We start from the raw sequence: 27,065 nt of genomic DNA on the forward strand, positions 1-27,065 counted from the left end.
GTAAAGAATTTCTTCCTTATATCCAGTCTAAACCTCTGCTGTTTAAGTTTCAACCCATTACCCCTTGTCCTATCACTACAGTCCCTAATGAAGAGTCCCTCCCCAGCATCCCTGTAGGCCCCCTTCAGATACTGGAAGGCTGCTATGAGGTCTCCATGCAGCCTTTTCTTCTCCAGGCTGAACAGCCCCAACTTTCTCAGCCTGTCTTCATACAGGAGGTGCTCCAGTCCCCTGATCATCCTCATGGCCCTCCTCTGGACTTGTTCCAACAGGTCCATGTCCTTTTTATGTTGAGGACACCAGAACTGCACACAATACTCCAAGTGAGGTCTCATGAGAGCAGAGTAGAGGGGCAGGATCACCTCCTTTGACCTGCTGGTCACGCTCCTTTTGATGCAGCCCAGGATACGATTGGCTTTCTGGGCTGTAAGTGCACACTGCTGGCTCATGTTCATTTTCCCATTGACTAACACGTCATACAAGGCCTGAGGAAAAGAAGTGCAAAACACATCTGGGCCTAAAAGCTATCATGTGGACTCCAGTAATTTGTTGCCTTTGCAGCATCTTGTGGAAGATTTTCCAGTTGGGAATGAATGAGTCCTTCTAAAAGGAAGGCAGGTTTTGTGACATGCAACCCATAACTTCAAGTGGAGCTCAGGGTCTTGGAATGGTGAATGTCACATAGCCAGAAGCTCAGGGAAGAAATATGTCAGGACACATTCAGTGCTGTATCAGAGAAGCTCTTATGAGGCTTTGGATTTAAACGTGTCACATGTATGATGTGAGCATTACTACCTGCACCATTCACAAATCTTCTCTTCCAGTCTATTGAAGATTCTGTAACAGATGCAAAAGCCATTCCTATACAATTTATAACAACTTTGATCTGTTAACTTCAGTTGAGTTCCAGCTGACTGACCCTAGCACAAGAAGGAAACAGCAGTCAGAGCAGATCTTTCAGCCTTATTCAAAGAGCCTTATTCTTAGTTTGATCACTATATAATAATCAAGTTTTGATACATCTCTCTCATAAATTTTACATGTAAAACTGCAGAGCACAAACAGGTGGCGTAGAGATCAGTGACACCACACTTAACCACTGATTTCCAGTTTGCTGTAGAAGATGTGGAACACTTGTAAGAACTGAGGTGACAGTAGACCTGATTGGGATTGAAAGCTCCTGAACAACATTTCTTCAGACTGGCCTTTCCTTGAGCGGGAGATTGCAGAAAAGAAAGGAGGGTGAATGCAGGGCATCTGAGGTGGAAAAGGTATAGTGTCCAGAAACAGAAAGTGGGGAGTTTCTGCTCTGTTGAGAGAGTATGGGAACAAGGACCCAAGAAAAGGGTAAAGACTTTTCAGCTAGTGATGTGGCTGGGAACACAAGAGGGCTGTAAGGCAAGACGTCATCTCTCTGTGGTTGATTTCTCCTGTGCTCAGAAGAGCAGGTCTTGTAAATAAAGAGGTTGGCACCAAAGGTACTTAACTCCAAGACAAACATAATTTCTTCAGGTATGCTCAGATTGGTTTTAGATATGGCACTGAACACAGGACTTCAAGAATACCTACCTACATGGATTATCAAATACACTAAGATGCTAACTCCGGAAAACACCGACGCATGGAGCACATGCACCAAGATGAATTCACTAGTTTGCTGAGCATTGAGCATAGCTTTGCATGATACTAAGCATTCCCCCACCCAGAAATCACTGAGCACAGTTCGGTGATGTCTGAACTATAAGATAGCTCTGAGTAGTACCAATACTTTCAGAAAGTTCTGCCTGGGGCCATCCATAGCCACATCTGCAGTTAACAGACATTCACAGAGTTATTTCCTTGCTTGCTAACACTTTCAGCATGCACGTGTGTATGTATGATGAGTATGGATGTTTGTTTTCAAAAGAATATAGCTGGTAGCAAACTAGATCTTCTTAACATATGTGAATTCATGACAATGTGTAAGTTAAAAGAGGAAAATATGGAGAATAATGAGACCTTTCAGTTTAATTTCAGTTCCTAGGCACTATTAAAGCAAACACACACTTTTTTGTACACTGAAATTTACTTAAAAGTGAACAGTATCCAGGATGGATTTGCTAAGTTGTGTCAAACCAAATTATTTTCGTCCTACCCCAGAGTAGCAAATTTTGCGAAGATCAGCATATATTGACTTTAATAAATGTTCCACTTCTTGCCATCAGACTAGATAATCAAGGAATCACAGAATCAACTAGGTTGTTCAAGATAACATGAAATAAACTTTCAACAGCACACATGCACAGCCAGAAAACACTTCTCAGTGGTGTGAGAACACCACTGTCGGAACACAAGAATAAATCAAAGAGAGTTCCATGCCCTCCTTTCTGGAACTCATCATATTTAGAAATATCTTGAGCTACAGAGTAGGTAATGTACTTCTTAAATATACAGGTAATGTGAGGCTGAGGGGGATTGCTGGAATGCTTTAGAGAATGGGGTTAGAAGGTGAATGTCTGTACAAACAAAAGAAATTACCTGGAGGACTGGTAACTGAGGAAGGGATGTCAGACATCTGCAGAGCCTCAGGGTTACTCTGCAGTTGCCAATGCTCTGACAATTTACAGGTAAACAAAGGGCTTAGTTTTCTGACCTGTGTGACTCTGAGAATTACAGGTGAAAACAGGGTCAGTGTAATTTTCTGCATGTTGGAATGAATCACGTTATTAATTGAAGTGAAAACAGCCTAAGAGCTTGCAACAAGATGCGAAATGTTCAGAGTTCCTGTATTTGGGGGCTGTAACATTGTGTTTATAATTATAAATAGTAATAATCACCTGATAAATAACTCTCTCAGATGACTAATGACATGACTTCAGAGGGTATCAGTATTTTGGACTGAGAATTAAATGTTAAAGAGTCTCAGATCTTAACACAGTGTTCACAATAAGGGTAATCCTAGCAGTGACAATAATGTTCTTTACAATCCCTACCCATGCTAATCTCTTGAAGAAGCAACAGATATAAACAGAGTGAAATGCCAGAGTGAAAATATACATGGAATTGAGTTCAGCACTCAAAGACTGTACCAACATGCCACAACTATTAATTCTTTCCTTGCAGCAGTGGGAGCAGAAAGGTTTGTTCCACTGGCTGTTGGCCAGGTCAGTTCACTGCCAGCCAAGGGGAGAGAATAGCCAAAGAGACCTCCTGCCAGCAGTTCACCATGCAGTCCCAGCACATGAATAAATTGTGACAGCTGCCACTGGAAAACAACATGGTTGCACTTGTTGAGAACAACGAGGGAATACAAAATCCCTAACAAACACCCTGAGAAATGTATAGCATCCAAAAGCTGCCATTCAGAAGCATGTGTTATGATGACACCCTCCTTAATTAAATGAAGACTTTCGATTTAGCACTACAATTACAAAGCCAGAAATGTTCCCAGAGTCTCAGACAGTTTGAAATGGAAAGATAGTTTTATGCATTGCATATTTGTTACCTGATGTTATCTGTGGCCCCAGAGTTTGCGATCAATATAATGCTAAAAGAGACACCAGACATATCATAGTTTCATAAAAATCAGTATCTAATAAATACACATGACAGCAACTGTGTTATTGATGTATTGCAGTCTGAATAGGCTAATTAACAATGGACAGACATAATGAGAAACCTGAGATCATAGGAAAAGCTAGAATAATAAACCAATGATATTGTTATCAATATCAAATTAACAAATTGCTTAATAAATACATTTCATCAGACTGAATTACAGAATAACCATTAATTATCATTAATAAATGGTTTCAGTAATTCACCTTCTGTCTAGCCTAAGGTCCCAAGGGAAGTTATAGCCAAGACAGTTTTTGACCTTACTGGTGGTTGATGTTCATATCTGCAGAATGTAAGCATCTGCCTTGCTCCTCCACCCTTCTTGTGGAAAATTAATGTCAAGTTCTCCAGCTCATTGTAAAGACATAGAGATTTACACGCCACACTATAATCCTGTATTTTTCAGTACATTATGGTGGTTCTGCTTATCCCCTGCACATAATTTCCTCTTTCACAGAGGGCCTCAAAATCTTTTCAGGCCCTCAACAAGCATGCTACAATAGGTAAAAGTTACTCAGCATTATGGATATCACTACTTTTTAACTCAGGAAACCCTACTGGCTCATGAAATAATAGCTTGCTGATCACTTTCAGAAAATCAGTAAAGGTGCTTTAGGTACCTGTGCACATACCACGTATGTGTGTCGCTCTGTACCCAAATCCTCTGGAAAGGGAAAAAATGGGAGGTCTTAGGCAAAAGTAAAGTTTCTAATTCAGAGTGAGAGTTGAACTTTTAAAACAAACATGTATGTCTCCAGCCTAAAGCAAGAAAAATATAATTCTGATGGTCTTTTATTGAAAACTTTAAGAATAGAAAAAAAAAACCCTGTTTCTAATCCCCTGCCCTTCAGCCTTCATTTATTTTGTGCTGAAATACATAAAAGCCCCATATTACTTTATATTTTTATAACTATTTTTATACATTTTTCTAAACAAACCTATTCCAACACAAGATTACTGGGAAAGGTCATCTCTGTTGTTCCTATTACGTAAAATGTAAGTCTCTGGTATGAAAAGCTGTATTTATAATCCAAGGAAAAGAACAGGGATTGTCTGATGTGCTACTGAAAGTTAACAGGTCCCAAGTTTAGGCTGTGGATAATGTCATTCTTTGATAAACAGCCACTGTTTCTTCAAACCCAGCTGTCTTTGATATATCAAATCTGTCAGAGGTGTTTACAGCAGTGTATAGGTTATAATAATACACAACATATATTGTCATTGAGACATGTCAAACCACATACCTTACATAGTTTTCATACTTTGTGGCAAATTTAGATTATTATACACCACATACTGTTTTCAGAATAAACATCTATTTCCAGAAGTATGTAAGGTTAGTTATCAAATGATGCCACACATCTAAGAAACCATGTTTTCTTAAATAATGACTTAAAAACACTAATTCAGAAGTTCAGAAAAGATTTATAGTCAGTATCTTCAAAGGTGGGAGCTTAAACATAAACTCTTAATTCCTGTTTAATTCACACTTGCATGTAAAGGAAAGCAATTATGATTTTCAATTACTACTTCTGGATCTCAGAAGTTATTCAGAACATTTGAAAATGCACAGAAAACTTTTTTTAGGAGCTAGATATGTTGCAGAATTAAAAACCAATAGCTAGGTACGAGGGTGGTAATTTGACAAAGCTAGCATCCATCTCTGCAGGCATGAATATAATACCTTGACCCTGTGTATTTATTGGCCTCTTGAAGGCCAGGCAAAAGAACATAGATTTGGGACAACAGCTTGCTGCATGCAGACAGAACATGAAAACAGTTTTGCAGTGGAGAGGGGTTACACATGTATATATTTAACAAGAGGCATGTTCCTCAAGGACCACTCTGAAAACAGTATGTGAATAAAGCAGAGGAAATACAGCAGGTGGACTGAACAGGGAGGAAAAATTGGAAAGGGAAAGTGCAAAAATCAGACCAAGAAAGAAGCAAAACACCACCACAAATATAAATTATTACCAGAGCACATTACCCATTCAGTATAAGAAGGAAAGCAATGAAGGAGAAAAAACTAGAATATGAAGATTTTGTTAACTCTTTTTCTTCTTTCTTTCATTACTGTGTTCTGAGTTGAAGCTGAGTTTGTAACTGGTTTGGGATAACAAATCTTCACAGTCCTCTTTTGCTAAGTATCTAATTTATAAAGGCTCAATGGATATTAACTATTAATCAGAATAGTGTGATCTCCACCCAAGGTAAATTAATCTGGCATTATTCCAGCATTTTCTTTCCCCTAATCTGCTGGACCCCCCATATGTGAGCTATGGCTCAAGGAGCCACTACCTGAACACTGTCTGCCATTCCGCTCCCAGTGAATGGTGTACAACTCATGCAGGCTGTGCTTGTGCTTTTCATTCAGCTTTCTGCTCCTGCATCTTTCTTTAGCTCTGTATTTTTAAGGCAAGGTGGTCACCAGGATAGTGGGTACATCCCAGCTGCTCTGACAGGTTCACTTTTCATAAGGCTGCAATGTTTGGATGGCAATGTTTGACAATATCCAACCGGCAGAGGCACAGCAAGACACTTGGAGCACAAGCCAAAATGTGCTTATTTTCCAGCAGATGATAAGTGAAAAACATAGTTCCATTTATTGATGGCATCTTGGATCAGTTAAGCAACAGGGTATCCTAATTTATGTAAGTTTTACACACTCATGATGAAAGAAAATGTGATCTATGACTAAATACCTTGCCATGTAAGATTTTAGACATTTTTGTGACATCTGCCCCATCCCCAGCAGTGTCCAAGGCCAGGTTGGGAGAGGGCTTTGAGTAACCTGGTCTAGTGGAAGGTCCTCCTGCCCATGGCAGGGGGTTGGAACTGGATGATCTTTAAGGTCCCTTCCAACCCAAACCATCCTGTGGTTCTGTGAAACACTCAGGATATAAATACTGCAAGTGTTGTTGTAGAATATTGATACCACTCTCCATCAGTTTAAGACTGTGTTTTGAGCACACTAGATTTTTTACGGTACAATAAAGTCAGCCCAGAGAATAGCAGTATGTTGGTTCCTAAACTAGTACCCATGTAGTCTGTCTCTCCCCTTTGTGAACACCACATAGACTCGGTGCCCTGATAACTGCCAGAAGGATCGCCTGATGCGGCTCCGGACATCTAACTCTTAGCAAGTATCACATCTGTACTCCTTGAAGTCAGTGAGAACCCGACTTTCCAACCAGTTCCTCAGCGGTTTGCTTTATTTCTTCAGTAATACTAACAGCAGCCCATGCTTGCCATGTACAGTGTCCCCTCGGCCCCGGCCAGCCCAGCGACAAGCCTCACCCCCCTACCGCCTCACACGCCCCACAAACAGCCAACACCCCCCTACACCACCACCTCTCTGCGCGCAGCCAGCAGCCTATCCCCACCCTTGTGGGCGGGGCCTTGTGCACTGTAGACCAATCAAACACCATGGTATCCGCCCCCCGTGGGAGGTGCTCTCAAGCGATGGAGGGGAGGGCTGTCATTCACCTGATGTCACGGGGTGGAGCAGCATGGGAGGGCAGGTGGAGGTATGGACGTTGCTGCCCTCGATTTGCTGTCCTGGGGGTCGTTGGATTCCGCAGTCTCCGTAGCGGAGACACCCGCGGGGAGGCTGGCGGTTGAGGGTGGCTCCCCTAGGCCGCAGCATGGCGACAGATTCGTGAGGCCCCGAGAGCGGGGCGAGCCCCGGGGGGTCACCGGCAGTCGGGAAGGCCCGGGCTACTCTGGGCAGGCCGCGGTGGAGCAGCCGCCCGCGGGTCTCTGTGCCTGATCTGCCTCTGTGGGGTCCTGGAGGAATTGCTGTGCCCCTCGGGCGAGCCCCGAAAGCCGGGGGGTGGGTTCGCTGCCGGTCTGCCCTCCCCTCCCAGCAGATGCGTGGAGGTAAATGCGGGCTGAGCCCGGTGCAGGCTGGTGTGTTCACGTAGCGGCGGCCTGGCGCTCGGGCAGCAGCAGCCCCGGCTGAGAAGCCGCCTGCCATGGCTGTGTCCGGCTGCTGTCTTCTTGCCGGCCTTCCCCGCTTTAAGCTGGGCAGAGTCTTCTCTGAGGCCACTGACAACCTCCTCCTGCCCTGAGCTGTGCCTCTGTAGGACCATTACCAAGCGGAGAGAGCCTCTGGGAGGCAGCTGTGGAATGAAATAGTACTTCATCCCTGCCCTGGGGTGTTTTCACTTTCAGCCGCTGCAGCACATACGGGGACACTCGCTCTGCAGCCCCCTGTCATTCAGCAGAACATCAGCTGTCCTGGTGCCTCATTCAGTTCCTCCAGATGTCTGTTACGACCAGGCTCTCAGCCAGCCTGAAGCTGGCTTTATCTGAACCTGTGCTGTCTCCTGTCCTTGATGAAAGTTCAGTCTTTGACTATATAGAATCATAGAATGGTTTGGCTTGGAAGGGACATTAAAGATAAGTAGTTCCAAGACCCGTGCCCTAGGCAGGGACACCTTCCACTAGAGCAGGTTGCTATGTAGAAGTGCCATGTGCAGGCATCTGCTCCACAGTGTGCGTACCACTGTGTCACTTGACAGTGTTTGCTGGGCTCTCTTCATGTCATGTATTTCTGTGCTTCAGGCTGCTAGTTAGAGGATAAATGCCTTGCTCATCTTACAATATCAGTTATACCTGAAATATGTATATGTATCTTCTGACATCTGATGTCAGTTATTATTGAACACATTATGAAGAAAAAAAAAAGTAATCCCTGTGGAGTTTTCCTTATAGTTGCCTGCAATTTCTAAACCTAGTATATTCAAATCCATTTTTCATACTATGTGTGTTTTCCCTCAGTGAAGCTTGTACATGGGTCCTACAGCTACAGTATGAAATAGTTGCTGTCCACATGGGGTTCTCTTAATCATATATACTCCATATGGGTCTACAGACCCAAAGTAATTCAGTTGTAATAAATGTGTAGATGCTTCCTTAATTCTTATATTTAACAATATCAGTGGGACATGTGAGATAAAAATACTTCTTCCACTGTAGGAAACTAGTTCTAGGAGAATTCATATTTCTTATTTATTTTTAAGGCATACAGAGAGTTAATGTTTCTTACTGTGGAAGACTTAATATTTAAGTCAAATATGGCAGTTAGCTCTCAAATAGCTATATAGAGAAGGTTGAGAGTTTATGTCTTGAAGCATCCTTTGAAGCTGGGGATGATTCTTTTTCTAATGGAGAAAATAAGGTGTGGAGTGAAAATGTGACTTGCCATTATTTCATGGAACATATTTGAGCCAGAGGTAGAGTTACTCATTTAGTACCCATAAACAGAAGAAATGAAATTGGACTTGCAGTTTTGGCTTCTTTTTTAATTTTCCGATTTCTCTTTGTCATAATATGTAGACTGGAAACATGGGTTGTTTTTTTTTTTAATTAAATTGGGTTTTGTTGCATTTGCAGGTTAAGGTGAAAATACCTTTTGGAAACAAGTATCTCGATGCTGTCTTTTCTGTTCCAGAGAAGAAACCAACATATGGAGTGATTCTTACCCATGGAGCTGGAGGGGATATGAACTTCCCTCACTTAGTGTCTTTGGCAGCCTGTCTTGCATCCCATGGAGTCCTGTGCCTACGATTTACTTGTAAAGGCCTTAACATTGCTTATAGGGCTAAGGCCTTCAAAACAGTTGTGGTAAGAAGTGACCAAATTCTGCCATGGGTGTCATCTTCTGTGTTTCTCAAATCATGACCAGAGATAAGCAGCAGCAGGAAAAGCAGAAGTGATGATTAGCTAAATGGAGCACTGCTTGCGAACAGGAACAGTAGGATCAATTTTTACATGGGCAGTAGCATATATGTGGGTTTGTATGCCAGGAGAGAAAGAAGAGCTTGAGAAAAGGATGTGAAGAAAGCAAGGGTGTTTTACAAGAGAGCTTACAGCTTGAAAAAAGGGAAGCATTTAGGGTGGAAACAGGAGGTGGGTATTCTGCAAGGGCTTGGTGGGGGGAGGGGAATTAAGGGAAACAGCTTTGGAAGCAGTTTATATAGGAAACCTGACCTGGGAATTGTGCTGAGCCTCTGGGGGTCAGTAGCTCGAGAACAAGACTTTGGGGAAGGAGTAGGGGGACTCCAGGTCACAGGAGGAGTTGAAGCACAAAAGATTAGGAGTAGCATATGAGAGGCCTATATCCTAAATAGTCTTTGATTTCAAAATCAGTTTAAACTGTTACATGTGTGTATCTCTTCTGCTGCTGTCTTATTTAAGATATTCTTATGTACCTAAGTTCTGTTAAAATGAACAATGTTTTGTTATGTTAGTACCAGCCTAAAGTATCTTCCTGTTCTGGAGCATGTAGGAAGGAGGGAAATTTTTTTCCTATTATCTAGCTGCTTTTACTGGGGCATGGGAAAGCAGCTTGAGCACTTTGCTTTGAGCATCAGGTGTTTTTATAGGGGAATTAAGTGCAGTTATTAAGGAATTAATTGTGATTTTATGTACATTAATTTGAAGTTAGACTTTGCTAGATCTGTCCTCTATTCTTTTATGAAGAATATAATGTTAGTGAGTTTATACTAATTTGCTGCTGTGCAAAGGCAATTCAAAGGCATCTGCTAAAATAACATCTGGTTAGTTGTCTCCTTAAAACTGAAAAAAATGTTGCTGAATTTTATCTTTTCTGTCAAACATAACTGACAGATAACTGACTGTGTCTTAATCTTTTCATTGAAAATACATGACCTCCGTGAAGGACACTTTTGCTGACTTATTTTGCCTTTCCACAAGCTAAGAGTGTGCTTCTGGTTTGTTACTGTAAGTTGATACACAGTAATTGTTTATGTTTTGGTAACTGGATAGGGCATCTGATATTTTAAACTTGGCTGAGAGCTAATGTGAAATTGCTTATGTTTATTATGTTGTTGCTGCAAAATGTTAGGAAATTATTTGTATGAGAAGAGAGCAACTTGTATGTATCTGTTTTTTTTCTTAATTAGTGCTGAAAGAGTTTCATGTTTTATGTTTAGTAGCTAGAAACAAAACAATCCTTGGCTTCCCAGCTGTCTTAATTCTGACTTGTAATGCTTCTCTTTATCTCATTTTTTTAGGAATACCTAAAGCTTTCTGATGATTATAAACTTTCAGGTGTCTTCCTTGCAGGTATTGTTTTTATTATCTGTAAGTTTCACTCCTATACTGTCTCTAAAGATGATCTGTAATTATTGTTGAAGTCTGTCCCACTTTGGTAGGAGGTGGACGAACAGGTGTGGATGACAGATTTCAGTTTGAGGTGGCACTAAAAACTTGCTATCTGACATAGGAACAAGCTCAGTGAGGCTCCACTGATCAGTTGCCTAGGGAGAGCAGTTCAGCTCTCTGTTGACAGCTGAATGTTCTAACCTTCATTAATTGATTAGTGGTTCTCTGGGAGCAGTGGTGCAAAGCCTGCTGACAGCTTTGTGTTTGGGTTTCTTAACCTGGAGCTGAATGCTGCCAGCCCAGTAACTGGTGGCTGTGAAGGGTGGGTGTGCAGCTCAGCTGTCTCACTGCTGCTGAGGTTATGCATGGGAACAGCCAACCTGCCACTGTCTTCAGATTCCAGACCTGTTCAGCCTCCTTCTGATGCCACAGATCTTGCTCCAGAAGCAGGAAGGAAAGAGCATTAGACCATGTACTCTGGGAGTAAACTTCCTTGTCCCTTGTAAGTGACGGGGCATGTGTTCTCTGATAATCAACGTGTACTTTTTAACTGCAGGTCTCGAAGAATTCTAGTTACTGATATATGGAAAACCATTTTCTCAAAATGGGTTTTGGTAGATGAAACCTAGTGGCTGATAAAAAAACAGTTATGTGAAAAGGGAAATAGATGGGTGCGATTAGGAATAACTTGATACAGGAAATTCTGAAAATTCTCTAAGTGAAACCAAATCTGCACTGGTGCAAGGTAATCCCACTGGAAGCAGCCACTTCTAACACTCAATTACAGAGCATTGTTAGCTCATATGCCTCCTCTTTGAGAAGATATTTTGATACCACCTTGCTGTTGTAGGCTGACCTCATGCTACAAGTTCACACTTTGATATTTTTTCCCTCCCTTCTACTTGTAGGCTGAAGTTTGAGGTGTGCATAAACACTTGCTGGATTTATTTGGGGAGTAAGATGCTTACATACTTAGTTTTAATTTGAGCCGATTAAGGTTGTACAAACAAAAATTGTACAAGATATTAGCATTGCTATCTCAGATTTCAAGGGCCTGGAGTATAGGACCTGTCTCTCTCTTCCTTCTGCCTCTCGGATGGGCTTTGTTCTTTCCAGTATTGCAAAGGATCCCTTTCTATTTATTTTTCCTTCCCCCCCCCCCTTCTTTTTTAAGGGGGGGATGTAAAATAATATAATCAGACAAATATTTTAGAAGAAAATATTGAAATTAAGATTAATACTTTTCATGGAGTAGATGAATAAAATTATCTCTAGTATTTTTTACTACCACTGGCTGAAATACACTCATTTTTAGTTGTTTACTCAAACAAAATGTAGATGAGGTGACAGCAGATGTACTTTTTTCCTTTATTTTAACATGGGAGAAAGGCCGCTCCATGGGCTCACGAGCTGCTGCATCTGTGGTACGTCAGCTTAGCCAGGGTGATGATGATGATGACTTCGTTCAAGGTCTTGTATGTTTATCTTACCCATTGCATCGACCAAAACTTCAGTCCAAGCTCCGGGATGAAGATTTATTGTTGATCAGGTGTCCAGTGCTGTTTGTATCAGGATCAGCAGATGAGATGTGTGAAAAAGTGAGTACCCTTGTAAATCCTGCTGTGAAGGGGCAGCAGGGAGGAATGAATCCCAGTGATACCTGTACTGGTGTAAACGGCTGTGACTTTGATTAACAGCCTTCTCTCTCTCTCCCTATATGTATATCTTCTGAAGGAAGACTTGGGTAGGAAACTTCATTGGACATTACGAAGCCTGGTGGTGCTTTCTGTTGCTGCTTAAAGCAGCAAATACAGTGGTTTTCTGCCTTGTTCTCTTGAAAAATGGTACCTGTTGTTCTTGAACAGTTCAGCTTGAATTTGGGAGTTTCTAAGGAGTCAGTGCTTTCATGAGGAGTTGTCACCAAAATAAGTCAGATTAGCAAACAGCAGATCCTTGGAGTGCCCTCTTAATGGGGAAAGCTCTTAAGACTTTTTGAGCTGGTTCTTAGATGTGTTTGCTGAGAGTTGAAGGGAGTCAAGGCCAGTCTCCATATAATTATATTGCAAAGTTCTGACATTTTATTGCTGGTGCAACCCTTTGGCAGCAAGAGTGGATTCCTTCATCATTGTGGGGAAGGAGCCTGCACAGAGTTGTCACTTGCAGTTTTGGAAGTTCTAACTTCTGCAATTCTGCTTTTGAGTGGGCTGAACCTTTGAGCACATTCCGTTAGTGAACACAGGATCATCACATCTTTTCTGTTAAGGTGTTTTTAATGTGCATGCAGATCTGTTTTGTTTTTGAGAGCTGCCTCTTACATGTTGCACAGGCAAAGCAGGAGACGTGAAGGAGTTGCAGTTTGTAGCAGCTGCGATCCTCTGATTTTTTCATTCTTACTTCCTCTGCAGCAGTTGCTAGAAGGTGTGGTAAGCAAAATGAAAGCCCCTAAAAAAATCCATTGGATTGATAAAGCAAACCATGGGATGGCAGTCAAAGGACGAACAGCAGATGATGTCATGGAAGAAATAAATGCCCAAGTGTTTTCGTGGCTTAGAGAGAATATGGAACTGGAGCACAAATGATTTGCAGTGTTTAAGCAATGTCTTCGCGTAGTTTTTCCTTAGTGTGGCAAATTGCTTTTTTGTGAGGTGTATTTTTTTTAAACATATGTTTTCAGAGGTCTAAGTGTAAATGCAAATAAAACTTTTTTTGTATGAATGAAAAATAATGCAGAACAATAAAGACCTTTTTAGAGGACAGAAAGTTCACAAAATATTTAAAATCAGGGCAGCATTGTTTTTCATGTTTCTATGCAAATAATTGTACAACACTTAGTAATGCAGGCCACTCAGTAAATGCTATAGATAGTGTTTGAATATCTTAAGATCATCTATGTTTCTATGATTCTATCTAATACCAACCCCCCTGCCATGGGCAGGAATGTCTCACTAGACCACGTTGCCCAAGGCTCTTTCCAGCCTGGCTTTGAACTCTGCCAGGATGTGAGCATTCACCACTTCTTTGGGCAACCCATTCCAGTACCTCACCACCCTAGTGGGAAAGAATTTCTTCCTTAGATCCAGTCTAAACTTACCCTGTTTAAGTTTGAACCCATTACCCCATGTCCTATCACTACAGTCCCTAATGAAGAGTCCCTCGCCAGCATCCTTGTTGTCCCCCTCCAGATACTGGAAGGCTGCTATGGGGTCTCCACGCAGCCTTCTCTTCTCCAGGCTGAACAGCCCCAACTTTCTCAGCCTGTCTCTGTACGGGAGGTGCTCCAGTCCCCTGATCATCCTCGTGGCCCTCCTCTGGACTTGTTCCAACAGTTCCATGTCCTTTTTATGTTGAGGACACCAGAAATGCACACAGTACTCCAAGTGAGGTCTCCTGAGAGCAGAGTAGAGGGGCAGGATCACTTCCTTTAACCTGCTGGTCACGCTCCTTTTGATGCAGCCCAGGATATGGTTGATAAATCTTCACTTTGGACTGGAAGTATATGCATTAACTTTAGGATTTGATCAATTTAGACTGGACTTTAAATCCACCTATCGATCATTTTCAGATGACACTGATATGCCCAGAAGTACAGCTGAATTACTCAGCATCAGTGGAAAGGAGGTGTTCTAAAACCAGATGGACTAGACTGTTGAAACAATGATCAGTTTAGTTTCAGTGGTCGCTGCTCAATGCTTCTTAATTCTTTTCATACTGCTAAAGAGACTGGTTTCACTGACAGTAAATTTGTGAAAATAACAAGCACAAGTAAGATGTATCTGCATTTCCACAGTGCCTCAGGACAGGAACACATGACTGATACAAACATATATTTTATTTAAAAAAAATTATAAAAATGCTTTGAACAAGGCCCTGCAATCGTTACATGATAAAAAAGAAACAAGGGGCACTTGGTTTTCTTCTATATGTAGATCATGATACAGTAAACTTCTTTAATATCTGTTGACATTATCTGCTGGCATTTTAATCCATTTTTTTCTTCTTTAAGAGGCAATCTGAATGTAGGCAAATACAAAAACAATTACTTGGTTTCTTTCTTCAGAGTTCATCTTTGGCCTGTGGTCAAGAAACAAGAAACACTTTTCAGTTAACTGGAAACTCAAATTTTACCTGTCTAGCCCTGCATATACATTAAGACATGTTTCTGAGTTTGACAGGTGCTAATGTCTGGTAACTGATACCACAGGCTGCTGAGCAGTGCCTCTTCCAGTGCAGCAGAAGCAGTAGTGAAAGCATCCAGCACTCTACATTTAATGCTGTATGTACTGTACCTTTTTCCTGTGGCAAGTACACGGAAAAAGGTCATCTTCAGGCTGCTGGACTTTCTCCATCCCCTCTCTGATTTTTGGCTCGCTCACTTGCAAGCTGGCATACTCCTAATTTTAAAAGAGGAAGATATCTTTAATGTATAAACTTGTTAGACTGTACATCTGGTTGTAAAGAGTGCACCAGCTCAGATGAGTAATTCTGTAAAAACACCAGGGCTATACAATCATTACTCCATATGCAACCAACCATATGTGTACACACTCCATGTGTAATCAGCATGGGAAACAGACCCATAACTGTAGATGGGAGCCCCTTCTGGTGCCACACTGAAGCTTCGGTTGTCTCAGTACTAATGCACAGGTACTTTCAGCTGTGGATCACAGGGTGTGTGTCTGAGGTGGAATTCTTTGATCAGTGTGGGCAACATATTCTTGCAGGTTAGATCAAGATTTATGGGATCCAATTGCTTCTCCCAAAGCACCAGCCTTAAGGGCCTTCATAGGAAATAACTGCCTACAGTATTCATAAACCTACTGAAGTTTCCCACTGCTGCTGCTTGCCTTGTGGCTTCAGATACTGGACTGGACAATTTCCAGCAGCTCCACTGCCCTTCATTCTTTCTGTGTGATTTCTGGTTTTGCAGCAGTAGCTATGAAAAATGTACTAACCTGGAAAAGTTTGAAATAGTAACAAAAAACGTGATCTCCCATGAGATTGTTTCTTGCAAATTCTTGTCCAGATTTTGCAATATTTTTTGCCTGTCAAAGAAAAGAAAAGTTGGGTTTATTTTTTTAATTCTGAAAACCCCAGTAGTTATTTCAGGCTGCCAGTATTGATTCTGGAATTAAGTGTTGGTAGGTTAGGATAACAGCTTTGTTTTTATTTAAGCATTCTTACTTTTAAAAGTTAAGTCATTCTTATGAATATACTCTTAATTTTGCAAAGTTCAACTTGATTTCAAATTAATGGATGTATTATATACTTTTTTAAAAGTATTTTTCTTGTATGTAGAGTTGATTACAATCATTTTTAAGTCCAATAGATTTTTATTTGTTTTAAGGCAATGCAATTTTTGCTCTATTTTGTCTAGAAACATTGCCAAGTACTTCTAAAAGTATATTTACCTCTTCATCATGATCTTTTGCCCACTGCAGTTTTTCTAGTAGATCACTCAGATCACTTTTAAATGGGATGTAGTGTTTCCATGGCTGCAGCTCATTATAGAAATGCTCGTAGTAGATGGAATCTTGCTTTAGCACCACACTGTTTCCTGCTAGTAGATAAGGCAGTCTGTATGCTGCCACTGTACCATCAATGTTAATCTGGTATTTATACTGGAAAGAAAATGGGTGTCAGTTACTAACAAACACAAGATGCCAGCAGCTTGGTTAGGTTATATTATTCTGAGGGCACTGGTATTACTGACTGGCAGATATTGAGCAGTATAGGACTGGCTAGGCAAGCGTCAATGTTAAGTAGCTTTTAGTATTTATACTGGAGTTCATCAGAGTGCAGGGTACACAGAGATGCCCGCTTCATCAATTAAATTCTCCAGGAATTCTCAGATGCTCATCCTTGGATGTGAGGGGAGATGTGCCACTTCATCCACCGATTTTCCCACTATGGTAGTTATATTAGTAGTCCTGATCGCTGAATCAGGAAAAAGAAATAAAAAGGAACTCGGACTTATATAGATTACACAAGGTTCTACAGAACCTTCAGATGTAAATCAAACACCATCATCCCCTGTGTAAGAGCTACACAGCAGTTAATCCCACTGGAGGGATACCTATTCATGCTTGTTACTGGTGGTGTGCTGAAAATCTAAAGGTCATTTTATTATCAGTAATACCTACAAAGTTATTTGATAATGGGATACACCAAGAACCTAGCTCTATGAAAAATGATTAGTGTCTTACCTTAAAAAAGTCAAAAAATGAAATGTGCTTAACAATGGGGCCATAGAGGCTTTCATCGTGTTTGAAAAAAAAAAAGTTTGTGAAAGCAGCATCTATGATCTCTGGATATTTTCTGCTGAGTTTTACAAGTTCAAGCCTTTCCTTACGGCTGTCACGTCCTCTCCAGAACGCTGTGGTATTCTTGTCTTCCCATGATGGGCCAGTATTTGCCTGCACTGACATCATGTCCAGACTGACTCTGGAGGAGAAAAAAAGTGATTTAATAGTGAAGCCTGCAGGAAATTTTGTTAAGTGCAATTACTCAAAGGAGGTTACAGTACCAACAGGCAAACACCAAGGATGAAGGTAAGTCATGAACACACCTGTCTGTGTATTGTATCTGTATTTTTGCAGCAATAAAACTAGATGAGAAATGTCAAGTTCAGGGGCAAGACAGCATTAGTTCAACAACAACATGGCATATGGAACCAGTACTTGTTGGTTGTCATTGGAAAAAGTAGCTGAAAGTGTATATGGTTGCCAGACAGATGAGGGTGATGCAGGGTAATGTAATTAGCTCAGTACAACATATTTCACTTCCTTAGGTACTTTGCTAAATTAAAACACATAAATTAGGTGGGGCAGGGAATTTAGAAAAAGCCTTGATAAAAAGAAAGAACCAGAACTAGATGCAGTGAAATGATAAACAGATTCAAAATTGATTATAAATAACTCCCAGAAGTTGGCTTTGTAGTGTTTCAGGACAGCAATGGAGCAATTACTAAGGCCAGTTATGGTAAATAATCAAAGTGGGAGATGGTAAGTCCTAGGTAAAAAGAATTCTGGCTACATTGGGCTTTAAAAGATACGAGAAAAAAGATTCTAGGAAATCAGGAAAAAAGAGACCTGGCCAGTTGTTAACATGTTCATGAGTGGGAAACACAGCAAACAAACAAAATACCTCCCGTGAAGTATTGCTTCCAAGTGCTGTTTTCAATGACTTGAACATGTTTAGATTAATTTTGATTTTTTTTAATAAAACAGTGAAATATTTTAATATGCCATTTATATCCATAACTTAGTTAATCTTAAGATACTGATTACACAGTTACTGCCTACCTACAGGATGCCAATGTCTCAATGAATAAATAAAACCAATATACTGTTAATACAAATATCTTTTTGGAAAATCATTCACTGTGAATTTTGTGGAAATTTTAAGCAATTTCTTACCGTCCCATAGTCTCCAAAACTGAGTCTGTTAAGTCATATGTTGGCATGACAATGTCCTTTGACTCACTGGACCCACACCATGAGAAGATGGGGTGCAGGTTCTGTGGGGACTTCTTTTTCTCTAGAGGCCAGTCCCCCAAATTAACAAAAAATTCTACATCCGGCATTTTCACCTAAACAGAAGCAAAGTAGGCACAAATCCATTTTAATACAAAGCAGTACTGTTCTGCTGGCACCTTCCATCTTGAAAACAACCTCACTAAGAGAATAAATAGCCAGGTCTCTACTTAATGTACCTGTAATAAATCTCTGAAGTTTAGAAACATGTTAGAAGTATTGAGACCACAGAGTAAAGCCCACAAGATAATATATTTTTTAAAAGATTAAAAATCACATAAATTTTTTTTTTGTTTTTTTTGTTTGTTTGTTTGTTTTAAGGAATAGGAACACTCCAATTTAGAGCATGGTCTCTTGTTATACTTTACATGACTGGTCACACAATCTTTGTACCAGGCTAACACTGGGATCCAGTAAGCAATGGTATAGTTCCTAGGAAAGGTGAACCACCATATGCAAAATTGCTGTTGGTTAGTAAATGAGTTTGCTGTAAAATAAGTGAACTGATTTGGCCTGTGTCTGCCTGATGACTTAAATCCAACAAAAGAGAAGTAACAGAAATGAACAGCCATGATGGGAAGACCACATTTAGTCAGTGCTGGGATTAATTATTAAGCATAACATCCTCACCTATCTAAAATAGTTAGTAGTATGAAACCATATCTGGTATCACTGTCGTAGCCAAAAAGAAAGAAAAATACTGTTGCTGATGGCCAGGAAATGTTGTAACAACAGGACAGAGGGCATTTTTGCTGCTATATGAAATTTAGATGTATTCCCATCTTGAACATTGTGTGTGGTTCTGGCATTTGCAAAGTAAGAGAAGGTACAAAGAAATGCATCCACTCTGACAGGGACAAGACCAGCTGCCTTATGAGCAGAAACTGAAAATGGCAGGGCACTCAGTTGAGAGAGCAGAAATCTGAAAGTGACACACAGTTGAGTTTTATGGACCCCTGAAGGTATGTATAATGTCAGTGCAGAACTGATGCCCTTATCTGTTCTTAGTTCACCCCTTTCAAGACACTATTTTTTTTTAAATATCAATCTCTGCTAACATTGCCATCACTTGCCTCTTTCAAAGCAAAAGAATATTAAGTCAGATTAGCTTGTCTTTTCATAGCCAAACAGCCTTCTTGCTGTGTAGCTGTTTTTGAGAAGGTGAAATGAGGAGTTCACCATTTTTACAAGACAGGCATGTCACAGGTTTCACACTGTGACATAATCTTTCTTTCTTTTGTTTTTGTCTTCCTCATTAATAAGTCATGGTTGGGTATTTGACCATTATGAATAACCTATTATTATACTGGCATTTTTTGAAAACTATCTTAACACCTATACGAGAAAATATTTTATCTGAAGAAAGAACAATTGTGAATGTTAATAATTCTCAAATTGAAATATACGTAACACATAAAAATAAGGGGTTAAACATATTCCTGACTCCTCAATATATATATATGTATCAAAGCATTTCTCATCTCAAATCCCTTTATTCTTCAGATCCAAATGTCTGGACAAAGGCTAACATTTTGGAATTCTTCTGTGGCCCAAATAGGTTTCTTGAAGTTTCTAGTTTATGGACAGAGACAGAAATCAGTAATTTAGCAAATATCAAACACCCTTTTAAATGGCTGATGATAATTTTTCTCTAACTTGATGACATGGAGAAGCCTTTGCCAGAGACATGCAGAAATTCTAAAGACAAGAGACCCAAAGCAGTACTTTTTGTCTTCATTATACAGACTGACAAAAAAGGTTTCCTTGTGTACCTTCATTTCAGGGAGGGTTTGGCTACATATGCTAATCTTCAGCACTAAACTTCATTAGTACAGTGCCATCTAATGGTTATAACAGACATGGAAAAAGCTACAAATTGTATTTTATCTACCTCCTCAATGACAGAATCACTCAACAGGGTCAATCTTCTCCAACTCAATAGATCTATTGTTTTCCAGTGACAGTGTCTTAATAGAAATTCTGACGTATTTAATGGGGATGAGACAAATTGTGTTTTACTAGATCTGTAAACAGTTTCTGTCTTTGGAGTTGGCAAATCTACCCGAATACTTCTGATGCAATTTAATTCCATTATTTCTTGTCCAACACTACTGACACAGAGAACAGCTTGCTTCCATCTTCCCTAGAGCAGTCTTTTAGATAATTAAAGGCTACATTCATGTCTTCCCTTAGACAATATTTTAGATTATAATATTTTTATTATCATACTTTTACATTATGATTTTATATTATTAAAATACTTTTAATATATAATTTTATTTTTTCAGATTATAACATTTTCGATTATAAATACCTTTTAGATGAGACAATTCCCACTTAAATGAATCTGCATTTGTATGTCTAGTCATTTTTACCCCTTTCCTGTGCAATGTCAGCAACTGAACAACCTTTCTTGAAGCTGACACCCAAAAGCAGGCACAGTAGCAGAACTGACCCATTACTAATCCAGAGTATAGGGGAAAGGTTCCTTTCCACTTCTTTCATGTGTGTGTTTAGCTTTGCGCAACAGCATGCCACTGTTGACTTATGTTAAATTTGTGATACTGTAACCTTCACAATTTTCTGCAGAAAATAACCATTCACTCCCTCTTTTCAAATAGGTGTCACAGCTATATGATTTATCCAGCCTTTGGGTAATACCCTGCCCATGTCACTTTATTTTATCCATTTTTCCATACAATTTCTCTCACTTGTTAAGAAATACTTTAATTACGATGCTGTACCAGGAGGCGCTTGCAGATTCCTTCATTTTTGTTGCCTGAAAATTCAATAAGCATATTCTCTAGTTCATCATTCAGCCAAAATACAACTACACTATTAAATGGGCACTGAACCTACTACAAATCTCTGAAAAATAATGTGACACTTTTCACCTCTCTGGAAACACTGGCAACTGTTGTTAAAGTAAGGCTATCTAAGAGGTTATAGTAGTTTCTTCAAGGCAGTTTTCCTGTCTTGTTTATGAAAAACTTATGAGACTTGCTCCCAAAAGCCTAACTAAACTTATGAAACTTGACATCCATATAGGAAGCCCATTATCTTGTTACAGAAAGAAAGGATAAATCCACACTGTTTCATACCAATTATCTTTCAGCTGTTTATAAATAATGTGTTTATTTTTTTATTAGATTTTTAAGGATTTTTCTTTTTTTAGGTGAACAGCTCCATATTTTAGAAGCTACTCTTTTCTTTCTCTCCTTTTAAAAAGACAAAGTGCATTGTATTTTACAGTCAAAAATAGTTATTAACTTGGGTATCTTCAAATTTCTCTTACTATTTTCTTCATGTAACACATATTTGTGATTATAGTCATGCTATATTCTGTCACTTTATACATAATGCCAGGTTTTTTTCCAAAGTTTCCCTAGGAAAAGGTCTGTATGGTGTTTTCTGCTTGTACATCAAGGGAGGTCCCCTGGGCTTTTGCTACTCTATCTCAACTCTCCCTGTCTTAGTTTGTGGCATACAGTATTCAATGGAGAACAATATGCGTTCTCTATTATTTTCTTCAGTCATCCTGTAAAAGATACTAGCAAAGGCAGAATTTTATATGAGATGCTGCAGGATGATTAATTTTGTCTACAGAAAAAAACTCAAACTGCAGTGTATCCAAATACATTGAACTCTCCTATAAAAGCCTGTTATTAATTATTAACATTTGTGCTATTCTGATTAGAGACCATTCTAGAAAATGCCAACTTCAAACAAGGAAAATCCATCTGACCTTTCCATTATTAATCAAAAAGAGCTTTTAAAGAGAAACAGCAACAAACATGATGAAGTATATTTGTTAAGCCCAGGCTTCTATAAATCAGGACACATAGAATAAAAGACTACTCACTTTTCTTGTCAAAGAAAGCAGTATGGCATCCATGAAAATTCTGAAGCCAACATGTTCCCCATACGTCTTTATATAAACCTGAACATAAACACAGATTTTACTGGTCTGGTGTTTTCATTTCAGAGAACAGCTGACACAATTTAGAGCTCTTTTAATCACGTAGTAACTAGTCAGACAGATTGTATGGTTGTACTGATTTATGAATCAGCGGGAAAGCTTTAGAAAGCTCGTCTAACTCATCACAGGAAAGTGACCCAAAGAAAAGGGCAAGCTTTGCTTGCTTTTGCAGGTGCTTTAGGTCTGTCTCATGGAAACAGAGGCTGGTTGCCTGTTTCTGTTGTGTTCCACTGTTCTCATTGCCATATGAAACTCTGCTGAAGTCAGTCCAGTTGTGTTAAAAAGAACTGCAGCTCTGATCCTCAGTGGAGATAAAAGTGGCATTTCTTTACCTCAGAATTATGCTCAGCATAATTTATTGGTGCATGTCAAATTAGATGATCATGACACTCCACAGCAATATTACTCAGAGAACAGGAAACTGAATTAGCATTTAGGAGACTTGGGTCTATGCCCAGTACTCATATTGATTGCTTGGAAAGTAATTTGCCTTCACAGTGCTTAAGTTATACCATGGACAAAAAGCACTTTACAAAGTAGGACAGATATTGTTGTGCTCACATGCGAACTGCAAAGTATTCAAGAACAGAGAAGCAAACAAAGGAAGTTTCTTAAAGAATGGGCTATAAGAAGCCTTTCAACTGGGGATGGCCAGGCAGCCTAGTTGTATGACTTGTACCCAATCCCTAGATGGGCTTCAGATCAACCCATTCCATACCTCATTATCTTTGATGGTGTAATGACACAAACTCTGTCTTTGTCCAAACCTCTGCGGAATTTCTTTTGCAATCTTATCTGGATCAACAATGGGAAAATTTGCTAGGTCTCTTTGAATCTGTGGAATGCTTTCAGGGCAGTTCATCTCTTCCAGCCATGCACTACTCTCCTCCTGAGGGCAGTCACAGTTTTCATGATAAATAGGTCCTGTCAGGAACACAGTTATTTTAATAAGTCACACCACTGAGATGTTGAGATCACAAAAGAGGGTCAGGCATGAGCATTAATTACTTAGCACCAAACTTTCGGAAACTCTAAATGGACATGTTTGAACTTTTTTTTACTCCAGAGGAGTCACACAAAGCTACATCAGCTTCTGTGTGAGCTCTCTTCTCTATATGTTATTTGCCAGCCAACAGAATCACAGCATTTGTTTCTTTTTATTATTTTGAATAGTATGCACAGAACATTTATAATGAATCCATAATTCAAATGGCATTTGATAGTGTGGATAAGTACCAAGGTCCCGCATAATGCTGTGCTAATGCTAGAAGACATTCTGGGACTCAGTTTGTGAGGAAAAGCCACAACAGGCTTGTGTGTAGTGCTGCTTCTTACCTTCTAAAAGATATGGAGACTTTGCAACATGTTTATCTCCAGTTTTGATTTCTATCTTCAGGCTTTTGTAGCTTGCATACATCCTGTATCTCACAAGGAAGGAACCATCCTTCCTATCTAATACTTGCACACCAACTCGAGTGAACTGCTCCTCAGGAGCAGTGATCTTCACCTGGAATGCATTTTCACCTGGTGACGAAGTGAACCTGCCCAGAGAACAAGTGGGAGCTTAATAAAAAAGAAAACACGCATCTTTCTTGGTCTGTTCCATTCCTTTTCAAGTTGGCAGATGACTTCACTGAGCCATGCTAGGTCTTTATGAGCACATACTGGTGTTCACAAGCAAGGCATGATTTTTGTGAAGAGAATTTTGTTAGGCTACCTTAAATGTCTCATGCTGTTAGAAGGTATCAGAAAGGTTCCACCCAAGATGCTCCTGAACACACCTCCAAAGTCACTTTGTGCCCTACATGTTGAACAGTGTTGGAAATATAGTCTTCATATCAGAAAACAGCACCTTTAAAAATCCTGCATAGCTCTTGATTAGTAGCAGCTCAAATGCAAAATGACAGGAAGGTAGAGAGCACACAGATAAATTGACCTCGGTAGATGCATCTTGTAGGGAAAAGGCAAGGGCAACAGTCTTAAACTGAAATAGGGTAGATTATATTAGACATTAGGAAGAAGTTCTTCCCTGTGAGGGTGGTGAGGCACTGGCACAGGCTGCCCAGAGTAGTTGTGGCCACTCCATCCCTGGCAGTGTTGAATGGGGCTTTGAGCAACCTGGTCTAGTGGAAGGCATCCCTGCCTACAGCAAGCAGGTCTGACTAGATGACCTGTAAAAGTCTTTTCCAACCCAAACCATTCTATAATTCTATAGATATATATGAAAAAATAACACTAAACAAGCTTTACTTTAGCAGCTTAATAAGTCTGTTATTTTACATACAGATGCAAAATGTTACTTTATTTTCATAGTACTATTTAAAGAAGAATGAAGTTCAACTTCTTTATCATTATGGCAGCTCATACAGGGTGGGGGGAAAGGATATTACAAATGCCAATGTCTTGTTAGGGAAAAATATTATAGTGGGATGATGTAATTCAATATGTACTTATGAGATCCTGCTAAAATTCACCATACATAGAAAAACCTCTATAAACCCAAATAAAATTTTAAAAATCATTATCACATACCATTGACATATGTTGACAAAGTGGCATTTATTAATGAAGCTGACACAGTCAAAATGCTGCTGCATCTGCCAACTTCCTTCCACTTCTGTACACAGAGTCCCAAGTACGTAAGGAGAGCTTGGGATAGAGAGAGGAGGTGGGAATAGCTCGACTAATGGATTGTAGCCTGGCAGCCCAGTCACCTTTCCTGACACTCTCCCAACCACACTAGAGAGCTGCCAGTTCAACTAAACACAGGAAATATTTACACTCTCAGATAAGCTGAATTGGCAGCTTCCAGACTCACACATGCCACAGTGTGTCTAATCTGGAAAAGCACTCTGAGTTCCCATCCAGCTTGGACAGTCAGGGTTTCTTTCCTGTAGAAATGGAAAGCTGTGAGAGCCCTCTGAAAACTAAGCTTATCTGTCTCATCCCAATCAAGTTTACCTAATGGGCTGTAGTGTAATTACTGAATGATTCTAATGATCGTGTGCCTACGTGTTTAGGAGAAATACTGATGTTCCTAACGGCAGAAACAGGCTGGACACCTGAGCAGGTGTATCATAATTAAACATGTATGAGCTGCTGTCCAGGTTTTGACAAAGCTGAGAAACCTGGTGCATAATTTAGCACAATAATTTAACATGTTAGTACGTGTTTTGTTGTTGAACATTTCTCACCCTCTTCCCATCCCATCCCCTTGTGCAGTAATTGAATACCCCTAAAAAAAGACTAATTAGCTTTTTCCTAAGGGACAGACAGGGAAAGCCACGTCGGGAGCCTTCAGCCTTCCCTATCTACACGAAAATCCCACGCACATTTCTGCTCAGAAGGAGAGAGTGGTTCAGGTGGACACGGGAAGCCAAGGTCAGCCTCACTAAGGATGGGGCACCGCTGCGATTCAAGGCCGAGGGGAGCAGGGCGCTTCCCTCCCATACATGAGGTCCGGCCATTACAATGCAGACCCAGGGCCCGCAAACACTCAAGTAGGGATGCCGATGCTGGGGGAAGGGCGCGGAGGAAACTCTGCTGCTCTGCGCCTGACGCACCGCCCCTCCGGGATCGGCTCTCAGGCAGGAACCCAGGCACTTCTTAACCCACCTCTTGGATGTTTTCCTGACGCCCATCGCGGTGCAAGCAGCCGCCCCGCCGCGCTTACCTCTGCCCTTCGGCGTCCACGGCCTGCACGTAAAAGTACCGAGCGGGGAGGACGGCCTCGGCGCGCAGCCCTGGCCCCCATACCGTGCTGCGCTCGGCGCTCAGCCGGCCGCTCGCGGCCGCCGCCGCCACGGCTCCCAGGGCAAAGCAGAGCGGCCACAGGCCACGCATTTACAGAGCTTCCCCTGGGGAGAAACACCACCGAGGCGCGGGGGACGCGCGGCCGGGGCCTTCCGCCTTCCCTCACAGCAGCACCCACAGTCCCGCCTGCGCCGCGGCTGCATGGAGCGGGGCCGGGGGATCGTGGAGCCGCTGCCGCCCTGTCCCTGCGCCCGGCCCCTCAGCGAACCATTCCCGCGGCGCCTGAGGGGATCGGGGCGGGCCGATCCCCCGCCGCACCCACCGGCTCTCGCGGGGCGGCGCTGTCGGGGGTGGCTGAGGGTCGGCTCTGCTGGGGCGCACCTCAGAGGAACGGGGATGGGGAAAGCCGGCTCTGCGGTTGGTGTTGCCGTTCTCTCCGTACTGGAGGGCCGGGGCAGAGGTGAAGGGGCACCTCGCCAGCCCACAGCACACTGTCTCCGTGAAAGGCAACCGCTGCCGTATGTCCAGACGCACCCTGGGTGAGCTGATGGCACTTTGTCAAACGATCCAAACTCCGACTGCAGAAAGCTAGTGCTGATGCTGTTCTTAACTACATATAGAATAATTTACGTCGGAAAAGACCCTGAAGACCATCGAGTCCAACCGTTAGCCCTGCACTGCCAAGTCCACCACTGAACCATGTCCTAAAGTGCCACATCTACAGTTCTTTTAAATACCTCCAGGAATGGTGACTCCACCACTTTCTGGGCACCCTGTTCCAACGCTTTACAGCCCTTTCTGGGAAGCCATTATCCCGCTTATCTGACCTAACCCCCCCCCCGATGTAACCTGAGGCTATTTCCTCTTGTCCTATTGCTTACTGGGAGAAGAGACCAGTACTCGCCTCACTGCAACTTCCTTTCAGGTAGGCTGTACACACACATACCCAAATGCTTTTGTCATTTAGCTGCAGAAAACTCAACAAAACTAAGGCTTCTTTGTGAAAGAACTTTAATCCCAAAAGATACTTTCATTGTTCTTGATTGCTTTATTCTTGATAAGGCAATACA

General features: G+C 41.1%; 2 protein-coding genes across 3 annotated transcripts; one reads left to right on the forward strand and one right to left on the reverse strand.

Moving 5' to 3' along the window:
- The first annotated feature begins 7,096 nt into the window (after positions 1–7,096).
- TEX30 (testis expressed 30) lies at positions 7,097–13,510 on the forward strand. 2 transcript variants are annotated; one of them, XM_005145234.3, is made up of 5 exons: positions 7,097–7,127; positions 8,998–9,228; positions 10,641–10,692; positions 12,121–12,329; positions 13,137–13,510. In XM_005145234.3, exons 1-5 carry the CDS (start codon positions 7,110–7,112, stop codon positions 13,308–13,310), a joined length of 684 nt encoding a protein of 227 aa, XP_005145291.2. In that variant the 5' UTR covers positions 7,097–7,109; the 3' UTR covers positions 13,311–13,510. The 2 variants fall into 2 exon arrangements, with proteins under 2 accessions (XP_005145291.2, XP_030901439.1); XM_031045579.2 differs by having other exon boundaries at positions 13,140–13,510.
- A 1,032-nt stretch (positions 13,511–14,542) lies between these two features.
- POGLUT2 (protein O-glucosyltransferase 2) lies at positions 14,543–26,287 on the reverse strand. The gene is made up of 10 exons (XM_005145249.3): positions 25,916–26,287; positions 23,578–23,783; positions 22,961–23,166; positions 22,126–22,203; positions 18,147–18,319; positions 16,935–17,172; positions 16,140–16,349; positions 15,684–15,773; positions 15,018–15,122; positions 14,543–14,802 (listed from the first exon to the last, which is right to left on the reverse strand). Exons 1-10 carry the CDS (start codon positions 26,083–26,085, stop codon positions 14,785–14,787), a joined length of 1,494 nt encoding a protein of 497 aa, XP_005145306.1. The 5' UTR covers positions 26,086–26,287; the 3' UTR covers positions 14,543–14,784.
- Positions 26,288–27,065: the final 778 nt, after the last annotated feature.

The sequence above is a fragment of the Melopsittacus undulatus genome, chromosome 2 (genome assembly GCF_012275295.1).
Source record: "Melopsittacus undulatus isolate bMelUnd1 chromosome 2, bMelUnd1.mat.Z, whole genome shotgun sequence".
NCBI lineage: Eukaryota > Metazoa > Chordata > Aves > Psittaciformes > Psittaculidae > Melopsittacus > Melopsittacus undulatus.